The 24305-nt window shown below is 39.3% G+C and overlaps 1 protein-coding gene across 1 annotated transcript in view; it reads left to right on the top strand.

Annotated features, from left to right (window-relative positions):
- Window positions 1–3506: 3506 nt before the first annotated feature.
- PPP3R1 (protein phosphatase 3 regulatory subunit B, alpha) overlaps window positions 3507–24305 on the top strand; it is a 32543-nt gene continuing 11744 nt past the window's right edge. The window contains exons 1-3 of the mRNA XM_075203930.1: window positions 3507–3719; window positions 20453–20492; window positions 23587–23763. Of these exons, the coding sequence (XP_075060031.1) occupies window positions 3717–3719; window positions 20453–20492; window positions 23587–23763 (220 nt within the window). The 5' untranslated portion in view covers window positions 3507–3716. The remainder of the gene's footprint in view (window positions 3720–20452; window positions 20493–23586; window positions 23764–24305) is intronic.

Here is a 24305-nt window from a genome sequence, read left to right as displayed (position 1 = left end):
GGTGTTGGGAGACTACATGTGCCCACATGCTTTGCCAGTAGATATGTAATAGCAGGCACGGCATGTTGGTACTTGTTTCACAATACCTGGAGAGCCACCGTTGTCCAAGCTTGACCTAGTCTTATCCTGTAAGTCAATCAGATCTTTCACATTTTGATGAGAAACACTTTTTATTGTATATACGATGAATGCACTGCACTGCAATTTATTTTTGTACAACTAGTATCTATATTTTGATTTTATTCTGTACCTCAAACTTACAAAACATTTTAAAGGTCACGGGCACAACTAACAGAATTAAAAAAATCTTATCAAAGACAGAAAGTTCAGACCAGAGAGAAGAAATAATTTCTCACAAAGAATTTGTTCTACTCTTATTAACAAGAAATTGTCTTTTTTAAAATTCTATGAATGCTTCTGAGTCATTTTGGGTGGTGTCTTTCAATAGCTTGAAAAGGGTTCTTCACCACAAATTAATAATAGATCCTTTTCCCATTATCAGCAATTTAGCACTAACTGGCTACAGTTACTTACTCTCAGTGTAAATAGAAATGATGTGATGAGCCTACTGAACTTCAGTTTTGGCCATAATTGGTGGGAGACGGGAGAACTTGTCTAACTAATTTAAGATTATGTGTTCTACAACAAATATGTGTTGCAGAACATTATCCCACCAGGTAAACATTAAGAGGTAGAATTATCAAGCCATCTAAAGCTGGGTACACACTACACTGTTTTCGTCAACATACGACCGCTCGTTCAAAAGTCGGGTCAGTGTGTGCAGTGACACGATGGTCGAAAGTCTGCTCAAATGGACTATTATCGCCTCATTTGGTTGGTCCTACCGTTTAATATTTTCGTTCCAATCTCGTTTCCGCTGTGTAGTGTGTATAAACTTCCGACTGATCCACAACAGTGAGTACTAAATAAAAAAATTATAGTCATTGCTCACGACAACATGGCTGTAAAAAGTCGCTAAAGGGACGTCCGCTCTTCCCTTTATCGTCCTAAACAAGGATAGTGTGTATGCAGTCCATGGACTGAGCGATCGGACCATCGATCGCATATAAAATCGCTCGGCATAAAAAGTTGGTCGAAATTTCTGTAGTGTGTGCCCAGCTATAGAACGAAAAATTGAGGTGTTACCCATAGCATCCAATCAGATTCTAGCTACCATTTATCTAGAAAATGACAGCTAGAGACAACATCTCTACTTTTCCTTTTCAGAAAGTTTGATAAATCTACATCATAATTCTGATTCAATAATGCATACCCATTAGTGGCAGGCTGTTACTTTCCAGCCATCAAATTGAGTGAGAGGAGCTCCAACGTTTCTAGTTGAGTACCACGGCAGCCCATTGCATTCTGTGCTATCAACAGAATATATGTAACTAATATGGTACTCTACTGGATTGGACATGGGTCCTTTCCATTCACATGCTGTCAATCATGACGGTTTATGGTCACCTTTAACTCATAGCTATTGTGTACGATAGTACCTGTGCTAATTTAATGCTTTGGAAAAATTGCATGCCTGCCACGAGAGAAGACATCGAGTATTTGTGTGCTACATGAAAAAACAGTCAGTGTTTAACTTATGTGCAAAACAGAATACTAATTTGCACCCCTTACATTGTAACATGGTTTTGTCCAAGAGACTGAAATAAGAAGTTGCTCAAGTTAAGATCCTTAATGAATCAGGCCCTTTGTCCGGATTTGCCTTAAGGAATTGTGAGAAGACATGAATTCCTGTACTTTAGATGGTCAGTGTGCTTACCAAAAATCATTTATGTAAGCTCTCAGCTCTTTAAGCATTGTGCATATATAAACTATAATGTCTCAGCTGTCAGTAGATCTTTCACAGCTTCCAAGTTAACTGGAGCTGCTGAGTCCTCAATTCTTCCTTCCATATTAGGATCATCAATATTTACCAGCGGTTCTGGGTCGAGATCAGAAGAGGAAGAGGTTTGCAGAGTCACATTTTATATTTATATTCTAAGTGCCATCTTGGACTTGGATGCACTTCTCAGATGAAGATACTGTGTAATGAGTCATAAAAGGTGTTTTTTGTTTCTCTTTGGAGACATCTGGGTTCAAGGATATTCTTGTGTGGGAATCACAGAGCCTGAGGGCTAAAATGCCTGTCTTTTTACCCACTCATCAAACATGGTACAGAGAGTTGAGCTAGCCCAAACCCAGTTCTGATTTTTTTTAAATATATGTAACTTTGTAACAGAGGGGACATGCAGCCTGTTTGCCCAGTTACCGGCCTGAGGTACCTGCTGTTTACCCAGTAATATTGGGTACTTAATGTGAATGGAGAAAAACACAAAGAAGCAGTAATAATTTACACAATTAAGTTGGTTGGTTTCACAATGTATTTATTATTCATTCAACAGCTGCTCTTCTTTATACTGGTACCACTTGCCTCTTTCATACAGGCAGTGGTGTCAATGACCCTTATCTGTGAACTTTGCATTCATGTGAATGGGTAATACTGACATGTCAGTGCATATCATCATCATCACCATTTATTTATATAGCGCCACTGATTCCACAGCGCTGTACAGAGAACTCACTCACATCAGTCCCTGCCCCATTGGAGCTAAATTCCCTAACACACACACAGACAAACAGACAGACAGAGAGACTAGGGTCAATTTTGATAGCAGCCAATTAAACTACTAGTATGTTTTTGGAGTTTGGGAGGAAACCGGAGCACCCGGAGAAAACCCACACAAACACGGGGAGAACATACAAACTCCACACAGATAAGGCCATGGTCTGAATTTGAACTCATGACCCCAGCGCTGTGAGGCAGAAGTGCTAAGCACTTAGCCACCATGCTGCACAGTATCACCCCAATGTGAATGGGTAATACTGACATGTGAGTGCATATGTTATGGATGTAATAAAAAAAATGTCTCTTTTTAGAAAAAATAACTTAGGGCTCATTTAAATGTCCAGATTTGGAATGCATACTCATCACGTGTCTCTCGAAAAATGCAGATGGGAGTAAAGTAGTGTGAATACTATAGGTTTAAAAATCACTGAAAATATCTACCCTTGAAAATATCTATAGGGAAAAGGGAATATTGGTCATATAGTTTTTCCAGTGTAACCAGTCACTTTATCTTATGTTTGTGCAACATAAACATATTCTCCAAAATAATTGTAAAATGCTTGGTGCCACTCACCCTTTGAATTTGCCCACCCAATTGCCCATACAAATGCAAAGCTAAAGCGTTTCTCAAGCACTGCACCTGTTGTGAAGCAGTAAAGTCCCACCGTTTTCACTGATGCAACTTTTGTCTCCACACCCAAAAAAATCATGTTACTCACCTCTGCCCTACAGTCTGCCCTCAACAAACATGGCGCTCAGCCACTTGTAGTTGACGCAGTGCAGCCCTGCCGCTCCCTTTGCCCACCGATCCGTGATGACGTCAATACGCTACTGTGGGAGGGGCGACGTTTCGCTAGAGTACCCGGACACAACGGCGGGAGGCCACGCCCAAACCCTGAGTGACGCAACAACGCCCCGCCCGTTGCCTCCCGTCGCTGCTGTTCCCTCTCCCCACTGTACGAGGCTGCGGGTCAGTGTTGAAGCGTCCTCGTTGCAGAGCCGGAGCCTCGATACCCAGCGGAGATAGCAGCGCGGCTCATCCTGCCAGTCACGCAGCAAGCAGGGAAGGACAGGGAGGCACCAAGCGAAAAACATGGTGAGAATGTATGGGGCGTCCCGTGCTCGCTCCGCCGCGAGGGCCGCATTGCGGAGGGGGGTGAGGAGGGTAGTTGGGGCTGAGGGCACCTGGCCCGCTGGGCCCCAGATAAGCCTCCTGCCGTCATTACTGTCAGGTGTCCCCCTCGCCATGCTGGAGTCTCTGTCATTGCCACACTCCATGTCTGTCTGCGTGTGCAGAATACATCTATATATGTATGTGCAGTGCCGTGTTCATACATGTCCCCAGCCAGCCAGTGCTATGTGCATATATGTGGAGAGCTCACCCCATGGCTCCCAGTCACGGGCAGGTGGTGGGTTGTGTGGATGATGCTTTTCAGTGATCCACAACCTGTCAGTGTGGATCTTATTTGATTTTGTGTTATATAGGAGCCCTCCTCTGCTTGATTTACATAGATCCTGTATGTACCCATTGCTGGGGTTTGTTTGACACAAGGAGGTGGAGGGAAGGGTGGGGGTTCCCGGGTTCCCTCCTGTCATCAATCCCATAGACGGAACTAGGGGTTAATCAGAGAAATGGTGCTGGGTTTGTGCACAGAGGATATAGGAGGATGCAGTAATGAGGCTTATTTGCTGATTAGTCCTGGTATGCCTCCCATTCAGGGGCTTGTAATTGTCGCCATACTTGAGTGACAGCAATCCCCCACCCCCTCTTGAATCTGCAGTGATACAGGACTGTGTTCTGCATATTATGGGGTATCATTTGTGTTTTGTCACCTATTGGTTGCGATTTAAATGCTCAGCCAGTCTGAGCAGCTTTTAACAGAGCTTGGTACAGCAAAGAAATTGCATTGTAGTCTAGATAAATCTCTATGCATATGGGTGGGGAGAACAGTGCAGCTTCATATGTCTGGGCAAGGATTTACTAGAGCTGTGTTTGCGCATTCTGGCTTTGGCATATTGTTAAAAGTAAATTCTAGATTTTAAATGAAATTGCCAGAGGAGTATGTTCATGGTTCAGAGATATGATGTTTGTATTTATATAAAAACTGTAGTTCTACTACAATGGGTTGGTTTACAGGTGTGTAAACACTATTGTGACTGCAAAACATGTCCTTGATTTACATAAAAACATAGAATAACCGCAATGACCACTAGGAAAATAACTACTTGTTTTTGTATTACCGCTGCAGAAAAATACAATTTTTGTTTATGGGTGTATATAGATACAATATCATATCACAGACTGAAACTAACCCAACAGGTTCACAAATGCAATAGATGATGTAATGTTGTTTTTGAAAAAGTAATTTTTCTATTTCTTGTGTCGGCATTAATCAAATAAACAACTAAAGTACAAAGTGATACAATGTAATCTTGCTGGTAAGGAATTTCTCTAGACTCTGGCCAAATGTTATGACATGCTATTTCTGATATTTAAGATTTCAAATCACTTATTTCAGCTTTAATTTGAGTCTTAATTGGCTGCAAATTAAGCGTTTCAATTAAGTTTACTAAATGGAGCTGTTGTAGTTTGATATGAAAATGAACCCATATATTCAGATTTGTTTTTGTGAATTTTAACTATACTGTCAAAATGTCTTTATTTTTTTATGTACACCAACTTGTTACCTAGCATTGTATGTAAGTTTTACTATGGACTATGTTTACACTTATACAGTGTTTGTTCATAGCATTTCATGAGTTTCTGTTTTTTAGCACTTTATTTATGGTTTGTCTGTAGCTAAAAAAAACTAATGGCTTGCCCTTATGTCAGTAGATGAGTGTATTTCCGCTGTGATTTGTTGGGATTCAGTTGATTGTAAACTGAGCCTCAAATGGGAGTTTCTGCAGTTGGTTGCCAGGCAACCAATAGGGATATAGGCAAATTAATTGAAGCTTTCTCTTACTTTACCAATCGGAGATCAAATACATCATGTATTTTAAAGTTATAAAATACAGTTCTAATTTTAGGAAATCTTTTCTCTTGTTGTATAGTCCTAATGTTAATGTAAAGTTTTATAGCTTGAAATGTTGAATTGATAAAATCATGTGCATATTATTATAACATAAAAGTAGCTTTTACTAGCACATGGGAAATAAGACACTGCCTATAATATTTGAGAGCAGCTTGTGTTTGAGATACTGTTCCTTGTGAATCTGTAGGCTACATTCTCATTAGTTTATCCCACCAAGTGAAAGCCTCTACCACAAGTAGGGGACACATACACTTTTTTTAATTTTTGGGTATAAAAATATTAAAGTTAAAGCTAAGCAATAGAACAGTGTCAGGTTAGTTAATTACTTTAAATCTTATGTAATATAGCTACTATTAGTATTCACAAATATATGGGCAGCACAATGGTTGGCATTGCTACCTCACAGCGCTGGTTTACCAAGGCAAAATCTTATTGGAATTTTGAAATAACCTGGTACAGATGGTTCCCTGATGCTTGTAATGGTCCAGTATAGGAGATCTAAATAGCTAATTGCAGCATTGTTGATGCCCTTACCTTGTATACTTCTGTTGCGTGTATCATTAGGACATTTTGGTACAATGTGATTTGCTAATAAGGAAACCATGGTATTGTGAGGATTTGCTCAATCGTGACAGTTGATTTAGTAATATGGATTCTAAAACCGCGTGAGTAGTTGATCGGTGACTATGGTTTGATCAGAGCAGGGTTCCTCATTAACATTTACATTTAAATTTACACTGAATGTATATTTGCTTGCTTTAGAACACTGCTTTTCATTTGTCAGGAAGTCACAGCCCTTAAGTATATGTTTGCCAGAGCACATGTTTTGCTCTAAATCTTTGTACCTCCTCTTAAATAACTATATATCCTGATTCAGCTTCCTGCATGCAGGAAATGTAAGTGTCCAAATTCAATACTGTACATGTTCTGAGATGCATGTTTCAGAATACTAGGGATGCACAAGGTTTATTGTGCTAAATAATTAAGAAGTCATGTACAATTAGGAGTTTTACATTAAAATATATTACTATCTTTTTAAGTATTTTAGACCAAACTCCCCTAGTCAGTAGAACCACAATGTTCCCTCCTCTGTGACTTCTGCTTTTGAACAAGTAGAAACCCCAGATGTTGGACTGCAGCTGATTTTTATCATCCGGGGTTTATAACAGATTGTTCACTCAACTGAATTGGCTCCACTCACTCAGTTCAGAGGCCTGAAGAATACATTAAGTCGGCGGTTCCCAAACTTTGCGCCGCGGCTCCCAGGGGTGCTGTGGCGCTGTCACTGGGGTGCCGCGGGCCAAGCATTGATAAAAAGAAAGAACACAGAAACTTACCAATCTGTCGGGCGCCGGGACCCAGTAGATTCCTCTCTCCCACAGCTGTCACTGAATATCGACGTCAGTAACAAGCTGCTGCGGGAGAGAGGAGTCTGCTGGGTCCCGGCGCCCGACAGATTGGTAAGTTTCTGTGCTCTTTCTTTTTATTCTATGGCTGGCGCGCGGCGTGAGAGTGAGCGTGACAGCGGGGCACAACAGGACAGAGGAGGGAGACAGCGGGGCACAACAGGACAGAGGAGGGTGACAGCGGGGCAGAGGAGGGAGACAGCGGGGCACAACAGGACAGAGGAGGGTGACAGCGGGGCAGAGAGGGTGACAGTGGGGCACAACAGGACAGAGGAGGGTGACAGCGGGGCAGAGAGGGTGACAGCGGGGCACAACAGGACAGAGGAGGGTGACAGCGGGGCACAACAGGACAGAGGAGGGTGACAGCGGGGCACAACAGGACAGAGGAGGGTGACAGCGGGGCACAACAGGGCAGAGGAGTGCGACAGCGGGGCAGAGGAGTGCGACAGCAGGGCAGAGGAGTGCGACAGCGGGGCAGAGGAGGGGTTCAGCGAGGCAGAGGAGGGGGACACAGCGTAGGAGGGGACAGCGTGAGAGAGGGCAGAGGAGGGGGGGCATCGTGAGAGAGGGCAGAGGAGGGGGACAGCGTGACAGAGGGCAGAGGGGGCAGTGTGTCTGGATGCAGAGTGCCTGAGGGCAGAGTGTCTGGATGCAGAGGGGGTATTTTTGCATACAACTAAATAAGTATTTCTGTCCTGACCTAAATACTTATTAAAATTTTTTGACCCAACTACTTCTAAAACAGGACTGCTCAATAATTATTTTGGAGGGGTGCCTTGAAAAAATTTGGAGACTCTAGGGGTGCAGCGAACTGCAAAAGTTTGGGAACCACTGCATTAAGTGATGGGTAGAACTGCCCATGAACTCAGATTTAAGCAGCTGTTTTAATTGGTGATAATTTGATCTTAAACCATCTGCTGTGTGTGTTTGTGACAAATCCTAAAATTTGGGAGTGTCAGAAAATCCTGTTGCTTTCTATAGAGCTAATGTTAGTCATTGGTTAACTGTACTATTTAAGCCCCATGGGAACTGGTCATTCATTCAGAACTCCGATTGGCCAAATCTGTCTAATGCTGTATTTCTTATTCAGCATATCTGTGATCAGGATGGATCCTTTAAGGATCTTTTTCACACATTTGTCTTTATTCGATTTTCATTTAGAATGCTGTATGCTCTGGAGATCGTTTTACAGAATAAATATGTTTGAACTGTCTCTCCAACATATTCTAGTGACATAATTGTGTATGAAACTGTGTTAACATAATGCAGATAAAATGCGCTGATGGCATAGTTCATTTCTAATATCTGCTACTAAAATATTTACTGTATTTTACTATTGTCCTGAATATATTCTCACTTTTAATACAGTGTCTTCCATAGCTGCAAAACACTTGAATGTGATTTAATATCCTTAATGTGTTTTAATAGGACCTCTCTATTGTTGGGTTTGGAAGTTTTTGTTTTTTTTGTGTATGTATGAAGGCTTGCCTCTAGGGAATATCACATCTTACCATAATTGGAGGTTTGTCACTTTACAGTATAATTGAGGATTCAGCTGCCTTGTTTAAACTTGCAGATAAACATGTTTGTACCTTGCTGCAACCCTTAGCCCTTTTATTCAGTGTGTGATTTAATATTGTGTGTTGGCAACTTGTGTATCATCACAGTTTGGTTATTAATTGGAAATGCTTATTTTCCTTGAATTATATTTGTGATGCATTCCCTGCCAAAACATGTAGCTTGCTGGAGACAATATTGTGTGTGCCTGTATGTAATGTGTATTTCATGTAACTAAATATATTTTGCATCACTTTCTACTGAATTTTACTCGAGTGTGTTGATTCTGTTTTACTATGTTGTGTTTGAGCCCTATATACTAAGGAACTGTGAGCAACTAGGCCGCAGGCGGTCATAATTCAGGCGGAGCTAATGTCGACACTTAGCCTGCCAACATAAAAATGCCATCAGGCTAAATGCTGACACGTACATTATGCAGATAGATTGACAATGTCGTCAGTGCAATCACAATGCCAGCGGCTATTCCCCCGACATTGTCAATGTCGCCAATCACACTAACGACATTGTTGATATGTCTGCATAATGTACGTGGTGTCGGCATTTAGCCTGCCTATGTTTTCATGTCAGCAGGTTAAGTGCCGACATTAGCTGCGTCGCTATTATGTACCCTACCCACCGTAGACTGAACCAGGGGTTAATTGGAGAAATGGTGCAGGGATTGTGCGCAGAGGATATAGGAGGACGCAGTAATGAGGCTTAGTTGCTGATTAGTACTAGTATGCCTCCCATTCAGGGGCTTGTAACTGTCACTATACTTGAGTGATGGCATGTTTGTACCTTGCTGCAACCCATAGCCCTTTTAATTGAACGCACTGTTCTGAAATACAAATTGTAGAAAGTTAAAAGCAACTGGATGGGTTAAATAGTGGTTTAGCTAATGGTAACCACATGAACTTGGAGCATGTATAATGTGAAAACTGAGGGCCTGATGCTGAGTTAGGAGCAAAGGAAATAAAAGAGTAAGTTTGGACAAACCCTGTTGCAATGCAAGGGGTGAAAATGAATGTATTATTTTGCAAACAAGGAAAATACTGGCTGCTTTTTCATGTAACAAACAAATACTTGATAGCTTTATTTCACACAAAAATTTAAAGTTGTTCTAAGACATGTCCTGTTCCAAGTATAAATTTGTTCCCCCATTTTAAATTTACCTCCCTTCAATGCAATATGGTTTTGCCAAGATGCAAATTTTCTCCTTTTTTTACTTTGCTTCTACCTCAGCGTCAGGCCCTGAGTGTGCGCCACTATCCTTCTGTGTATAAAAACTCTGCCTGTTAACTAACTCTATGTGCTGCTAACACCTGTGTCAATATCACTTGTGTTTGTTTACAATGTGTCTTCAACCTTCTTGTGTAGATCTGAGGTTCTGGTTCTTATATCTGCTCTGAGTAATAGTAGTTACCTAGCTGAGAGACAAATGTATCCTTTATCTTTCTGTTGTAACACTGATGTCTAACTTGGAAAGGAGGATTGCAGGTTTTATTTCCTTAATATACCAGGTAGAAAGTCAGATAGCAGGGCACAAATCATTGCAAAAATTTATTTTATATGTGTGAGATCTATTTTCCGCAACCCCTTCCTTGATTTAGGGAATTTTCAAAAACCATAAAGTAAATAATTGCTGTTGCTTTATGAAAATGCCTTGGAACCCAAACAAATTTGAACACTAAGTGACTCCTCCTGCACCAGGAAGAGCAATTGGCTAGTAAGTGTGAAATGTTGAAAATGGATTTACACTAGCGCACAAATAGATATTTTATGTGCTGACTTGTGGCCAGCTCCATGCCCACTTTATACAGTACCATAATAGACTTCTTCCAGTAAATTACATTTCCAATGTCGCACTGCTCATGGTGATATACGGATATGCTGTGAAAATCCACTGTTCTACAGCTTTCAAGTTTTCTTTGTTTTCCTTTTTAGCTACCCCCCCCCCCCCCCCCATCAGTTTTAAATTGGCACAACGCTGCTCTTCTTAAATAGCAACTGTTATTTCATTTCACATTTGGTGAATTTCTACCACTCTTCCACCTACCTGTTGTTAATTGGCAGGTTATTCCCTTCTGACTTGTTAAGTCATGGTGCATCATAGTGCCACAATAGAGACACAAAGTAGAGCAGATTGTGGCTGATGGTGTATTTGTAATGAGATGCTTACAATTATAATCTGACAGAGCATCTATGGGTCCCAGGTAAAATGTATAGCACAGCTAATAGCAAGTCAGTAGGTGAAGATACTGAGGTATTTACTTCTCTTTTTTTCACCCTAACTTTTACTTTGTGAACTCTGGGCATTTGTAGATTTATTTTTAACATGGGTGATAAGTAGGTGTTTTTTGTCTTTCCCCAGCACCTGTCCCAAGTGTCTTATATGAGAGGTGTAAAAGATATGCAGACTTGAACACTTTTATATCCTATTTGGTCAGATTGAGACAGTGGCAAGTTCAAGACTCTCATTATTACCTGGAGGCCATGTGGGCCAGCATTGTCCGATCTTTACTTCCTTACCATAAGTCCATATACATTCTTCCCATACATACCCTTGTACGGGTCTGCGGGAACTACATATGCTAGTACCATCAACTATTGTTCTCTCCAGAGGTGACTGGTTTTGTGGAGTTGATCCCTTTTTGGTACCAAGTTGTATTTCTATGACCGAATAATTTAGGCTCTGCTCTGTCAGTTGTGTGTGAGGTGGCTTTTGTTTTGTGGAATGATAATCCAGTTGTGGATGATCAGATAAATGTAGGAATAGGCAAAATACTGGATTCTGGTGTACATTTCACTATGGTCAAAAACTTGCCCAAAAATATTGCTGTCATTTCCATCTAAGCAGACGGGGTCAGAGAAAAGGGAACAGAGAGAGAAGACTCGGCCAAAAATCCAGCATGCTGGAAGTGTAATGGGATCAGTAAGGTGCCATCCATCTTTGGAGAATTGGTAAACCTAAAAGCTGTATGTATGTAGAAGTATTCACCGCCCCCCCCCCCTTCCCCCTTTTTTTTTTTGTCACTTTCTAAAATAATGCAAGCAAAATGGATTTATTTGGAAATTCTAACCACTGAACAACACATTCAATATTTTCTATATTGTCAAAACAAACTCTGAAGTGTTGTTTTCCTTAATTACAAATAAAAATGGTCACTTTATTGATTAGTCTGCCTGCGTACAATTAGTTTTTCAATTGAATAAAAAATAAATACAGTTCTTACATGTGGTTGGAATGAAGAACAGTCAAAGTAAATCTGAGTGAGGGTAATGGAAAATCCCCAATTGGGAAGGATATCTGAGGGTTGGAAATACTTCTCATATTCCCAGAGAACTGAAGTCCATCATAAAGAAATAAATATGGTACAGCTGTGAATGTGTGTAGATCAAGCCTCCTTCAAACAGAGTACACACTTGACCACACATTGGTGCCATAAAAACATTGAATAATAGCTAGTTGTGTAAGTTAGTACCTTTCTTTTTAAACCACTGTTGAATCTCATGTCCATCATTACTTTTTTTTTGTTTGCATAGAATGTCAGTAAGTGTTTCTACTGCAATGGTTGATATGGATTTTTAGGTACTGTCATTGAGTCTGCATACTGGGTAAAACAGCTGCGTCCGCCACTTAGTTATTCAGGATGATGTATTTGATCTGTTTTCCACATTACAAGCTGGCTTGGCTTATACTGTTTGCTAGGTACAGAATTGTCTAGGAACAGAATGGAAAAAAAGACCTCTGGAATAGTCCATATTTGTCTTGTTGGCTTTATGCCAGGAAATAATTAGTAGTGCCAATCGCTATCTTGCACACCTTTCACTGTGTATGAATTCTAAAAAGGTAAACATCCCAAGGCCTGTACCCTCCTGCTTCATACTGTGTTTACATTTTCAGGATAATACCAAGGTCAGTGAGCTCACATCTCCATACACAAACAACACTTCATGTTTGGAGCAGATAGACCTTGTTCAGGTCTTCTCATTATAGTTCAAGTTTTGTTTTGTTTTTTAAAAAACTACCCACAAAGTACATATCAAATTACACTTAAATATTTTATTCTAAAGTTTAATTTAAGCCTAAAGTACATGGTGTGTTGTAGAGCAGGGTAAACACTCAGACTTTTACTTGAATGTCACAACGTCTATATCTGTTAAAATAATGATTGAGAAGGCACTTGCCACACCACACCCTGTATATTCCGCTAGTCGAACATTGTTGAAGAAATAAGCTGCCCTGTTAACGGCAATATATATCATAATAGATCAATTTTTTTGTTTGCTCTACTTTAAGGAACGTTAAATACCCTAAATATTTCCACGAAGAGCATTTTTTTTTTTATTTATTTATTTATTTATTTTTTTTAAAAATTCCAGAGGTAAAATTGCTAGAAAGAAATGCGTAGGGTCGCCATTATATCACACCACCCGCAGTTTCTGTACTCACAATTGGCGGTTTAACTCCTTACAAACCAATCTGGCTTTTCAGGAACTACAGCATTGTAGAGGGAGCTGTATGAGAAGATCTCGTCTGTGACTCATTTCCAGATACGCTGTTTCTACTGTTTTTAAATATGTCCAGTTTTGGTTTGCGTTTTTTTTTCTGTTTCTATGAAAGTAATTGGTGATACTACAGTATTTGGTCGCTGTTTGTGATCTCCTGCAACTGTTAATGAATTATTAACTACCAAATAAGGTAACTTGGTACGCAGTTACGTTTGCACCCTATAGTTTTTCATAGTTGTGTCTATTCAAGGCTATAAGAACCTGCGCTCCTTCACTATCTTACACCAACATGCTGCCTACATTTCATAATTTGAGGAAAAATACATGGACATACTGTTCCCTAAAGTATGTAAAGCTTCTTATGTGTGCACAAAATGTTCTGTTTTTTACTTGACTATAAACAGTCTTACTTTGTTTTACCTTTTTAGGAATGGTTGAATACTACTTTAATAGCTTTTTGACTAGGTTGTCCAATTCTACATGGTTCATGCATTGCCTAGAAAGGTTTTTACTTTCCACGAAAGTCCACCCCATTTAGCCCTCTGCTGGATGCCCATTTCCTGCGGGCAGACACCATTGGCAGCTGGAGTGCAATCTGCGCAGCAGGACCCCTCTCATTCGATCTGTTGTTGTAGGGTGCTGGGAAATGTGGCCTCTGAGTGGCAGCCACAACTGCTTTGCTTTCAGAAGCCACATTTACCTACTGAGCAAAAGTTTGAGTCTCCCACTCAGTTCTTACTGAGATCTTTACTGGCTGGCACCGAGGCCTGTGCCTAACTAGTAGGGTAAATACAGTATATACTATACAGTCATGGGTTAGGTTCACTGTGTTCTAATGACCTCTGCGTGACGCCCTGTAACAGTTCAGACATCCGAATGCATAATACAGATTTGGCTGTAACACCAGCCCTAACATATTTATAGTATCTTTGTCCGTTGTCTTAGTTTATAGTTTAATAATACCTACAGTAAATGTTAGGTAGCACAGCACTTAATCCAAATTGCAAATAGTAGATTCTTATGTCTGAAATTCCCAGTTTTGCTAGCCAGGAGTAGCAGTGTTTTGGTAGCCAATACCTTCAATAAAGAGGACAAAAGCTGTCGCCCGGCTGTTGGAGAGATGGTTGCGACATCTTCTGTAAAATGAATCCACACCTGGGAGACTTTTCCAGGCAGCTGCGTGCATTACATGTAGACTGCTATGCAGTAAAGAAGCTTGTTACTGTCACCAGCCCCCACCACCTTTCTTTTTCAGCTAATACTTAATATTGTGAATATTTGTATTCTGATGTCTGCAGAATACAGCTTGTATAATTTGGCAAGAATGCTGGATCAGTTCAAGCTTAGCTCCTGCATAAAAGCCGTCTTCCCTGATTAGCTCGAGTGGAGGCAGCAGGGGAGTGCTCTGTGTTACACTAGTGATGTGCGTTGGTGGAGCGATTCCTCAGGAATGTACTGTTAGATTGCAGTTTTATTTTCTCTACACCCACCTGCAGGACAGTAATCATTTGTCTTCAAGAATGCCCCAGACAGCATCAGAAAGCCACCATACATTTCTCTGTAATGAAAACAGAGCTCCTGTACCTACGGCAAACAAGTTTATTGTGTAGTTGAAAAAAAAAATAATTTTCATCCTTTTGCTGTGGTTCATTTTGTGAGCATGTTGTGGTGTCCCCCCTAAGGTACACATTTGGGAAAGAAAGGAAGCATAACACAGATCTCTTTAATATCATTCATATCTTGTTACTATAAAATTTTACTTTATTGCCAAATAATGCAGCTATTTTTCCTGATCATTATCTTGCTGTGAAAACAATATATTCTACCATAAATAGGAATTCCAACCACATCATGTCCCATTTGTCTTTAAATTATGTTGAAATTTTCCTTTTCATGATGCAATAAGTTTTTCTCTGTTCCAAGTATCTGATTTCATTGGAATAGGATTCAGCTGTGCGCTGCAACCTTTCTATAGCAAAGAAACAGACACTAGATGGAAATTGGGTTAAAATCCATTGCTAATTGAAATAGATGTTTTAATGACTATATTGCTTAAGTATTAATAGTGTCCTTTTGTTAGTAAATGTTTAGAAATGTCAGTTGATGTATATTTAAGATGGCCACATATATACAGATCTGGTTGGCCTAATGATCGCACCTTGTGTGTCCATCAAATAAGCATTTTGTGGTGTCTATAGTTCATGTGGAAGATTCCATACAAAGTGTTTTATTTGTATACCCTTGTTATTGTTCAGTTATCAGCCATTTTAGGCACAGCTACTCGCCCTTTTGTCACTATAACTAGTTTTCAGTACCTTTTTAAAGCGGAGACATTACACCATGCCCAGAGAATCTCCCCTGAGCCTATAACACATTGCAGACAGATACTTGAGTAGTGTGGGGGAACCCTGAGATGTAATGTGCTGGAGAGCCTCGGACTCCACATTTGCAGTATGCTTGTCTCTTATGTATTACTGCAGACTCTTTTGTAACATGAGCCACTTTAACATGTGCTTATTTTCTTAATGTTGTGCAGTGCCAATCAGAGACCATATGGGTAGCTCAAAGCTCAATTCAAAAAGAAAAAAGCTGCCTGCAGTGTTTTCCTTTCTGAGTGAAACAAAGGTGCTTTTATTTCTGGGAGATGTCATGTTCAAAGATGATTACAGTGGGGGAAAAAAATATTTGTAAAAAAAATATTATTGCACGTGTTCAGTTATTGCATTGTGTAAGCAGATTGTCGAAATGCAACATACTTCTAGCTGTTACTGAAATAGATGAAATTAGCTTACTTAGGCTATATTGTTCCCTGGAGCCTTGGACACGGTCATGTCCTACATTTGTTGCTGCAGTAAGTTAACCAGGCATTTGTAATTTAAGGTGGTCATTTCAGGACTAGAAAAATGACTAAAAGTTATCCATCATTATCATTGTTTATAAGGTACCACAGATTCTACAGTGCTGTACAGCAAAAGTACATCAATACAAAACAGACATACAGTAATAATGTATAAATAGAATAACATTAGCATAAAAGATATTGAGCAAGACACATAGGTGACATAAATGGCACGATACAGCTTCTAATGTGAGAGGTATAGTCAGCATCGGCATTTGTATATAAAACTGCAGTACTAGGTTGTAACTAGCTATAGTACTTGTGATTGTGTACTGCATAACACTAGCACTAGTTAGTTTTTGTCTGCTTTCTGGTTCCCTATGTTGCTCTAGCTACTCTGCTGCTATCGGACAAGGAAACTGCACATTGTGGTGAGATAGTTGCAAGCTAGAAGAATAAGTGTAGCCAGCAGATAGAAGAGATTTGAAGGGTGCTAATATCATGTGATAGTGCTTTGTTTCATTTTACATAATCACTAGCTCTTTCTAGCATAGGCTTGCCCTAAGATATAATCATTTATCTTGCTCTATCTTGTTATGCAGCTCTGTAAAACCAGCAAATGTTTAATTCACTTCCATCCCTGTCACAGGCACTCAGACTTATACAAAAGGCCTAATTTAGTCAAGTCTAGTTTCCTACCAGTAAGTTTTAGAACTGAGAAGAAAGCGGAGCCAACAGAGGAAATCCACATGAACATAGGGAGTGCATACAAACTCTACACAGATGACACCCTGTTAAGAATCGGACACAGGACCCTAGTACAGCAAGACAGCAATGTTAACCACTGTGCTGTCATGTTGCCCAAATGTTGACATTAAGTGAAAAATCTGTCTGTACACATTACCTGTCTGATCTGCAGAATGGAGCATGGTGGTTTAGCTTTTGCTGAGCTTATAGTAATTTTACTACTGTATAGGAACAGTTGTGTGGCACAGAAGCTTCTAATCAAGTGTCAAATATAATATGTAAAGTTTCAGTTGCTTATTGGAGCTGAAGATAATTGAGATTGATTTTGATCATATGGGGCAGGGGGGACTTTCTGCCACTTTTTGCGTAATTTCCTTGAAGGTTACTGCAGATGGCGGTTATGTTAGTCTCTCTTCGCAGAAAGTCTCTGATAAGAGATTAATATCTTTGCTGTGCAGCTATGTCAAACATCAAGTTCTATCAAGCTATCAGAACTTTTACATATATTTTTTTTGATTTTTTGTGGCTTTTCTGCATAAGGCTTTTTTCCCTTTTCTTTCTATAAGTTTAGTGATCCCTTTAAAGAGAACCTGTCACCATGTTCAGCATTTGCTTAACATAGTGCCATACACTCTATGTTGTAAGCAAACACAATCCAGCCCATTTATTACAGCTTTCTATGTGCTAGACTCTTTCTTGCCAGATTCCTCGATACCTCACAGCAGGAGAGTTTGAGTTGTAGAGCCTTCCGGGTTGGAAGGCCAGAGCGTGCCCCGTCAGCCTGACTGTGCTTACAAGTTGAGCGGTCAGTTTGTATATTATAAAAAAAAAAAAAAAATGTTCACTCAGGTTCCCTTTTATTGATTTATTTAATATTGGATTTAGTCTAAAGATCTTAAACATCCTCTGTGACAAATGTAATAATAGAGGAAACTCATGAACGGGGCAAATACTACTTAAATACTAATATTTTGTTGCTGCTTCTCAACTGTTCTCATATTTTTCATTTCCATGTCACACAGCAGATAACAGCTTTTTACACGTAGCCCACTTGCTTTCCCTGTTTTGGCAGAACCTGCCACTATATTATGTATGATTTGTTGCCTGTAATGCTTTGGCGGGTATTGCCATTTAAAATGAAACACAGCTAAAATTCATTGGAATCCTTTCTTGTAGCCTAATTACACCTTGCCAAATTATTCACCTTAATTGTTTCTATGTATGTGAATTGTGCGCTTGAAATAGAAACACACATCTATTTAAAATGCTTTTAAATAGTATTTTGATACACTTGTCATTACATGGCTGTGTTTATGAAGAGGCTTCATATAGGTGGTGGGTTATGTGTCCATCCTTAGAACTTGCTGTGTATGTGCAATCCCTTGGCCTTTTGCACAGATTTGAAAAGTGATATGCAAAGGGGAATCCTTTCGCATAAGAGGATCTGGGTTGAGGCACTGTCTGCTCAGACATCTGTTAAGTCAGTTAAACAGAAGTTAAATAGAGTGGGCTGGGATGTAAGTCCTGCAAAACTAAGCACAAACGGGGATCTAAACTTCCAGATGTACGTCCTGTACATATATAAGCTGTTTATAGAGGTTTTATCACCAGACTGCATCATGTGTACGGACTTCTGTTCTTTGCACAGATAATCATAAAAAAAACATAATTGTCAATATTTAAGTGTCTTATAGCATGAAGATGTCCAATGGCTGACAATATGAGTTCTACAATGACAGTCATGGCAAGTGACACCTGCCAGTTGTAAGGAGTAACCACAATGACAACAGAATTGAACCTAACTGATCAGTTGCCTTGGGTATACTTGGCAGATAGCATTATGCTTGTGTGTATGGATGGGAGTGTGTGTCAAAATGGTTGTGGAGTACAAGAATTGCTTTGGACTCATTTTTTTTCTTTGACTTATGCTATAGGACCATGGTTTTGAAAACTAATTTTAAGATGAATGTTTACGTTCAATGGGTAATTACAGTGAATTAATAAAGCACATTAACAGCGAAACGGCCCTTTGCCAAATTACTATAGTAACCATATTTCTGTGTTCGTGGTGCCATTTTCTCCCCTACCAGGACTTACAGTGGGAGGACCATTTATTCATTTGGACCAATATATTAAATACTACAAGTAACCCACAACGATTGGCCAGTTTGAAGTTTCTGAGAGGTTTGGGATATTCTGTCTTTGAGGGCTTGTTAAAAACACATGTGCTGGGAAATTATATAAAACCGCATGAAAACTAACACATGTTAGCAATGCTTTCTTAATGTGATTTTTATGCTATTTTGAGGAGTTGCACTTTTATCAAAACAATCTGTACTGGTAGCATTGTGTTAACACATGAAAAATAGAATGTCATGGGAGGGAACAAATCGTCCAGAAACCTTCCTATATTTTTTTGTGTGTGTGTTTTTCTGGTATTGGTGGCTGAATAGCACACCATGAGAAGATTTCTCTTGTAGCATAGGAAACAACTTTACATTTGGGCATCCAGAATTATTTACTTTAATATTTTCTTTAGTTACTATTGTGTAGCTCATGTTTCCACATGAACACAAGTCTTATTAAATAATGTTATATTTTTGCCCAAGAGTACTCCTGGTGCTGTCTGAATCATTTCAAGAGGTTGTAGACCCTTTGGTAGGGGTTATTCGCACTTGATTTTTCTATACATGCTCAGTGAAACATATAGGCATAGCTGGGTTAGCTTTTTTTTTTTTTCTCTCTGCATATTTATATTTATTGTCTCAGATAAAGCCCTCCAAATCTTCACCTGCGGTCCCCAGCTCCTGTCTGCTTTGTCAGGTTGGGTTCTTATAGCTTGTAACACTTGTTTCAAACTCCTGTTTGTATATTATTAGGTGTCTTTCTTTGATTAAAATGTATTGTTTTAACTATATACTGAGGTTAAGGGTTATGTGCTGCCGTTTTGTAGGTTAAAGGGCAGTCCATGTTGCCCCTGAAGTTTTATCCAGTTGCTTGTATTAAAGCGTCAACTGCCGCATATGGGCAAATTTATCATTCTATATAGCAGTTTGGGGTTTGTTTTTTTTGGACCAAAGCATTTCTAATAAGATCAGAAAGACAGGCTTTTTAAAATGGAATTATTCCATTTTCGGAAAATATTTACCGCAAAACCATCTACAATGGGTAGAACAGGTCTGTTCAAATTTTTGGTGTGAATAACTCTTCCCCAGATATTTTTATGTATTATCAGCCATTAATGACTAATATATACATAGCTATATTAGTATATATTATTGTGAGATCTTGCTTTCCCATCAATTTAATGCCATGTATCTGTAGTTTCTGGCATAGAAGTGAAAAAAGTGCCATTTGGGGGAAATTTCTTAGAAAAAATACTTGTAGTTTTTATCAATTTTGGGATGTTTTTGTCCATTAATTTCCAGCTATTCTAGATTTACCCTGTATTTCTGTGTGACACCTTGTATAAATGTACCCCATTACCTCATATATTAACTGATACTGATCAGGTACTTGAGTGATCAGTTGGACTTTGTTTAGGGCCAAAACGTTCCTGAGGTAGGTCAAAATCTGGTGAGGGTCATTGAGTTGATTGACTCTAGTTGGAAAATCAGTTGGCCATTAAGCAAATTTGGCATGTGTGAGCATCTACATTTGTGGCAAACTCAAGTCTGAAAAACTTATTTTGCTTAGCATTGTTTAAAATAAACATCTATTTCTCTTCCTACAGGGAAATGAGGCAAGCTACCCGTTGGAAATGTGCTCACATTGTAAGTAATTTTCTATTTGTGTTCTTATAAAAGTGAAAAAATTTATTGGTTCTTTTAAAGTGACATTTTACAAAATTTTAATATCTTAAATAGTACTGGCTCTATAATAAGTGTTTATTCATGACCTCTGCTGTAGTATTTTGGTGTGATCCCAAAAGGGACCCCAAACTGGATGATCCAGGCAAAATCCATCAGATCATTATCAGACATGTTGGTAAATGCGTTGGAAGAGGACATAATTGTCCTATGTGTGCACTATAATCTTCTGCCTGCCCAAACCGGCCTCCGTTGACACCTACAAGTGATCTTGGGGTCTTTTCCAGTTTGGCCACTTGCTTTTCAGAGTCGAGCAGCAGGACATTTCTTTGTGGCTGAAATCATTGTAGTAGAGACAGTAGTAAAAGTGGGGTGTATTTTGTTCTATTGGATTATTACAGATGTACTGCTGGTGAAAGTGTACTTGGTTCCCTGGATAACACTCCAACACCCCCTCTCCTATTATTTCACAAACCTTGCATATGTACGGTATCATCTAACAGACTATGTGCAGTGACTCTTATACAAGGTCAACGTTCTTTGCTGTATTAAAAAAGCCAATCCGTGTTTGAGTTATCAATGGTTTTACAGTTAAAGAAGTTGCGTTGTAAGCTTAAAATGTTATATTTAGTTGCTCTTGGTAAATAAAAGCAAATGTTTAAAACATGATTATTGCAGAACGTAACACTGGGTTCAGCTCCATGCATCTTATTTCCTGATACAGTGAATGTCATGGCAAAGAATTGAAAGCTACTGTCATGTTCCTGCTACAAGCATGTTGAGTGCCCTTAAATGCCAAGTATGAGTGCTGAGTGTAGCGCCTATTTATACCAGAACATTTTTTCACTACTAAATATTTTTAAATATTAATACTTTTTCCCAGCTTCCTTTTATGCTTGTTAGCTACATATAATTGGGAAAAGTTGATTATTTATGTTGTCCTGGGTCATCCCAGGTCAATGAAAATAAAATACTGCCTGCTAAAAATACATTGACAAACAGGAGGAAACAAAGAAATAGCTTCAGGAAGACATGTCCATGCAGCTGGCTTACTGTATGTTTGAAATAGTTTTGTTTGGGGTTTTATGCATTTTGTTTCTGATAAAGTAAAGTTATACACAAGTTGAAAAACTTTTTCAACATATCTACATGGTATATTCCCAAAACATTTTACTTTGAAATGTATTGGTTTTCTTTAAGATGTTGGGCGGGATATCCTCTGAATGTTCCCCTGTAACTTTGTTTCTGGAATAATTATGTGACCAGAAAAATCCTCACCAGCACATGTTAGAATCTAAAAGTGCATTTATTCCTTCTGATTTTGTACAGTATACTAGAATACAAGCGTCTTTGTACGCCGACTAGCCGCAACATTAATATCACCTGTCTAATATTGTATAGGTCCCCCTTGTACTGCCAAAATAGCTCTGACTTGTCGGTACATAGATTCCACAAGATCTCTGAAGGGGTCATGTAGTATCTGGCACAGACTTTAGCAGCAGATCCTTTAAGGCATGTAAGTTGCGAGGTGGGGCCTCCGAGGTCACTGCCATCATGGAATACTGTTCCAATGAAGGTCTGCAACAACGTTTAGGTTGGTGATATGTTTCAAAGGAACATCCACATGAATGCCTGGACCCAAGGATTCCCAGCAGCACTTTGCCAAAATCACTGCCTCCGCCGGCTTGCCTTCTTCCCATAGTGCATCCTGGTGCCAACTCTTCCCCAGGTAAATGATGCACACGCACCCGGCTTTCCACATGATGTAAAAAAAATGTGATTCATTAGACCAGGCCACCATGGTCTAGTTCTGGTGCCCATTGCTGACGCTTTCGGCGATGGGCACTCTGAACGGTCTGCGGCTACAGAGCAAGCTGCGATGCACTGTGTGTTCGGACACCTTTCTGTCCTAGTCAGCATTAACTTGACAGGTGCCATTATAATGAGATGATCACTGGTTTTTTTTTTTTCCCTTTCTCCGTGGTTTTAATGTTGTGGCTGATCGGTGTATATCTTCAAGGGCATTGCCTATGTAATGTGAGCCAAGAGATTGAAATAGCTGCCTTGACTCTAGCTTTCAGTACTGTGCTTGTGAATCAAAGACTCTTACTTTAGGCAACTATTTATGTTCAGCGGATCACTTCTTGAAGAGTTTTAACCCTAAAAGATTAAATATGAATGAAAGATTTATTTTAATGTACACTTACAGCCGGTGATGATTTTCATTCTTAAAGTGACACTTCACCATACTTGTCATTTGGAACATGCTTAAACCATTGATTGGCTGTCCCCTGTGATAGTAAAGTTAGACCGTTCAGCAATCATTCATATGTCCATGTGGTGATTATTGCCATCTTCTAACTGCATTTTTCTGCATTCCTGCTATTTGTGGCCTCATCCTGCAGTACTAAGCCATCTAAATAGTAGTGCCAGCTTTGAGTCTCGGTAGGATCTGTCATGTAGTAGTGCGATCGAGAATGCGTCAGTAGATGCATTTCACAAAAAAATGCATCTACTGTTTGCTCTATAAATGTTCAAACAATTTGTCGTCTTAGGTAAGCAAAATGATCAAGCATAGAAACACTTTTTTGTTGAGTGTTTTTTCCTAATTATTTAGTATATAGAATCTTTTTCTGGAAAGTGGTTAATGTTGTATTTTCCCCTAGACTGCTCTATGGGCGGAGAGTAGTATAAAATTCTTTTGCACTCATTCACTACTCTCCAACTGTGCCTGTATGAAATGACCGATGATCTACTTAACTTGTCCACCTTAATTATGCCATGTGATCGTGTGGAATTAAGCATTAGCAGCGCCTTTCTGCTTAGTCTAGGAGTCAGCATAGTTCTAAGTGAGCCTCAGATTTGACTGTTATGGCTGGTGCTGGCAGAAAGCTAGGTAATTGGACTACTCATTTCACATTTTTTCTGGGACCGACTGCAAAAACTGTCATTCGTTTCAGTAGATCTAAACCTGAAGATGTGTTTTCTTTTCCTTCATTGCCTTTTTCAGTTGTGTCTTTGAAATATGCTATCCTGATACATTTCTTTTCTCTCGCAGTTGATGCTGATGAGATCAAAAGACTAGGAAAAAGGTTTAAAAAACTCGATTTGGACAACTCTGGATCTCTAAGTGTAGAGGAATTCATGTCTTTACCCGAGCTGCAACAGAACCCTCTTGTGCAGCGAGTAATAGACATATTTGATACCGACGGGAATGGAGAAGTAGACTTTAAAGGTAAGAGATTTTAAAGTCTCCTATCAGTCATTGTATAACACTAATCTGTACAGGTTACTTATACATGATGCAAAAGTGGAACTTTTCTGTGTAAACCGTTAAGGTAAAATAATATGGATTAAATTCTAGAAACAACAGTTTTGTTTTTTGTTTGGTTTTTTAGGTGTGATATTTTTGCTTCAAATAAATATTTTCATTATTAGGATCTTGTTAAAAGGCATTGGCAAAGCTATCAAACTGAACCAATAACTGCCATTGCCTGTTTCAGTAAAGGTGATTTACTGCTTTAAGACTCTTTTAGATGCCAGACATATTTGGTACTTTGTTAATACATGCATTCTTGTTATGTTTTCCAACATGGACTACCATAATGCACAAACCCACATGCTGTCATTGCAGGCCTGGCCCTCTGACCTGCAATCGTCCTAAAGGTTTTTATACTTAAAAACTGTGATGCCTTTATTATTGTGGCTTTCTCTATTTATAATCTAGCCTTCAGCATTTAGTTATGAAGACCGCACTGGACGGTCCTCTACTACAGA

This window comes from Mixophyes fleayi, chromosome 3 (genome assembly GCF_038048845.1).
Source record: "Mixophyes fleayi isolate aMixFle1 chromosome 3, aMixFle1.hap1, whole genome shotgun sequence".
Lineage (NCBI taxonomy): Eukaryota > Metazoa > Chordata > Amphibia > Anura > Limnodynastidae > Mixophyes > Mixophyes fleayi.
The sequence above is the reverse complement of the archived record's forward strand: the minus strand, read 5'-3'. Positions and strand labels throughout refer to the sequence as shown.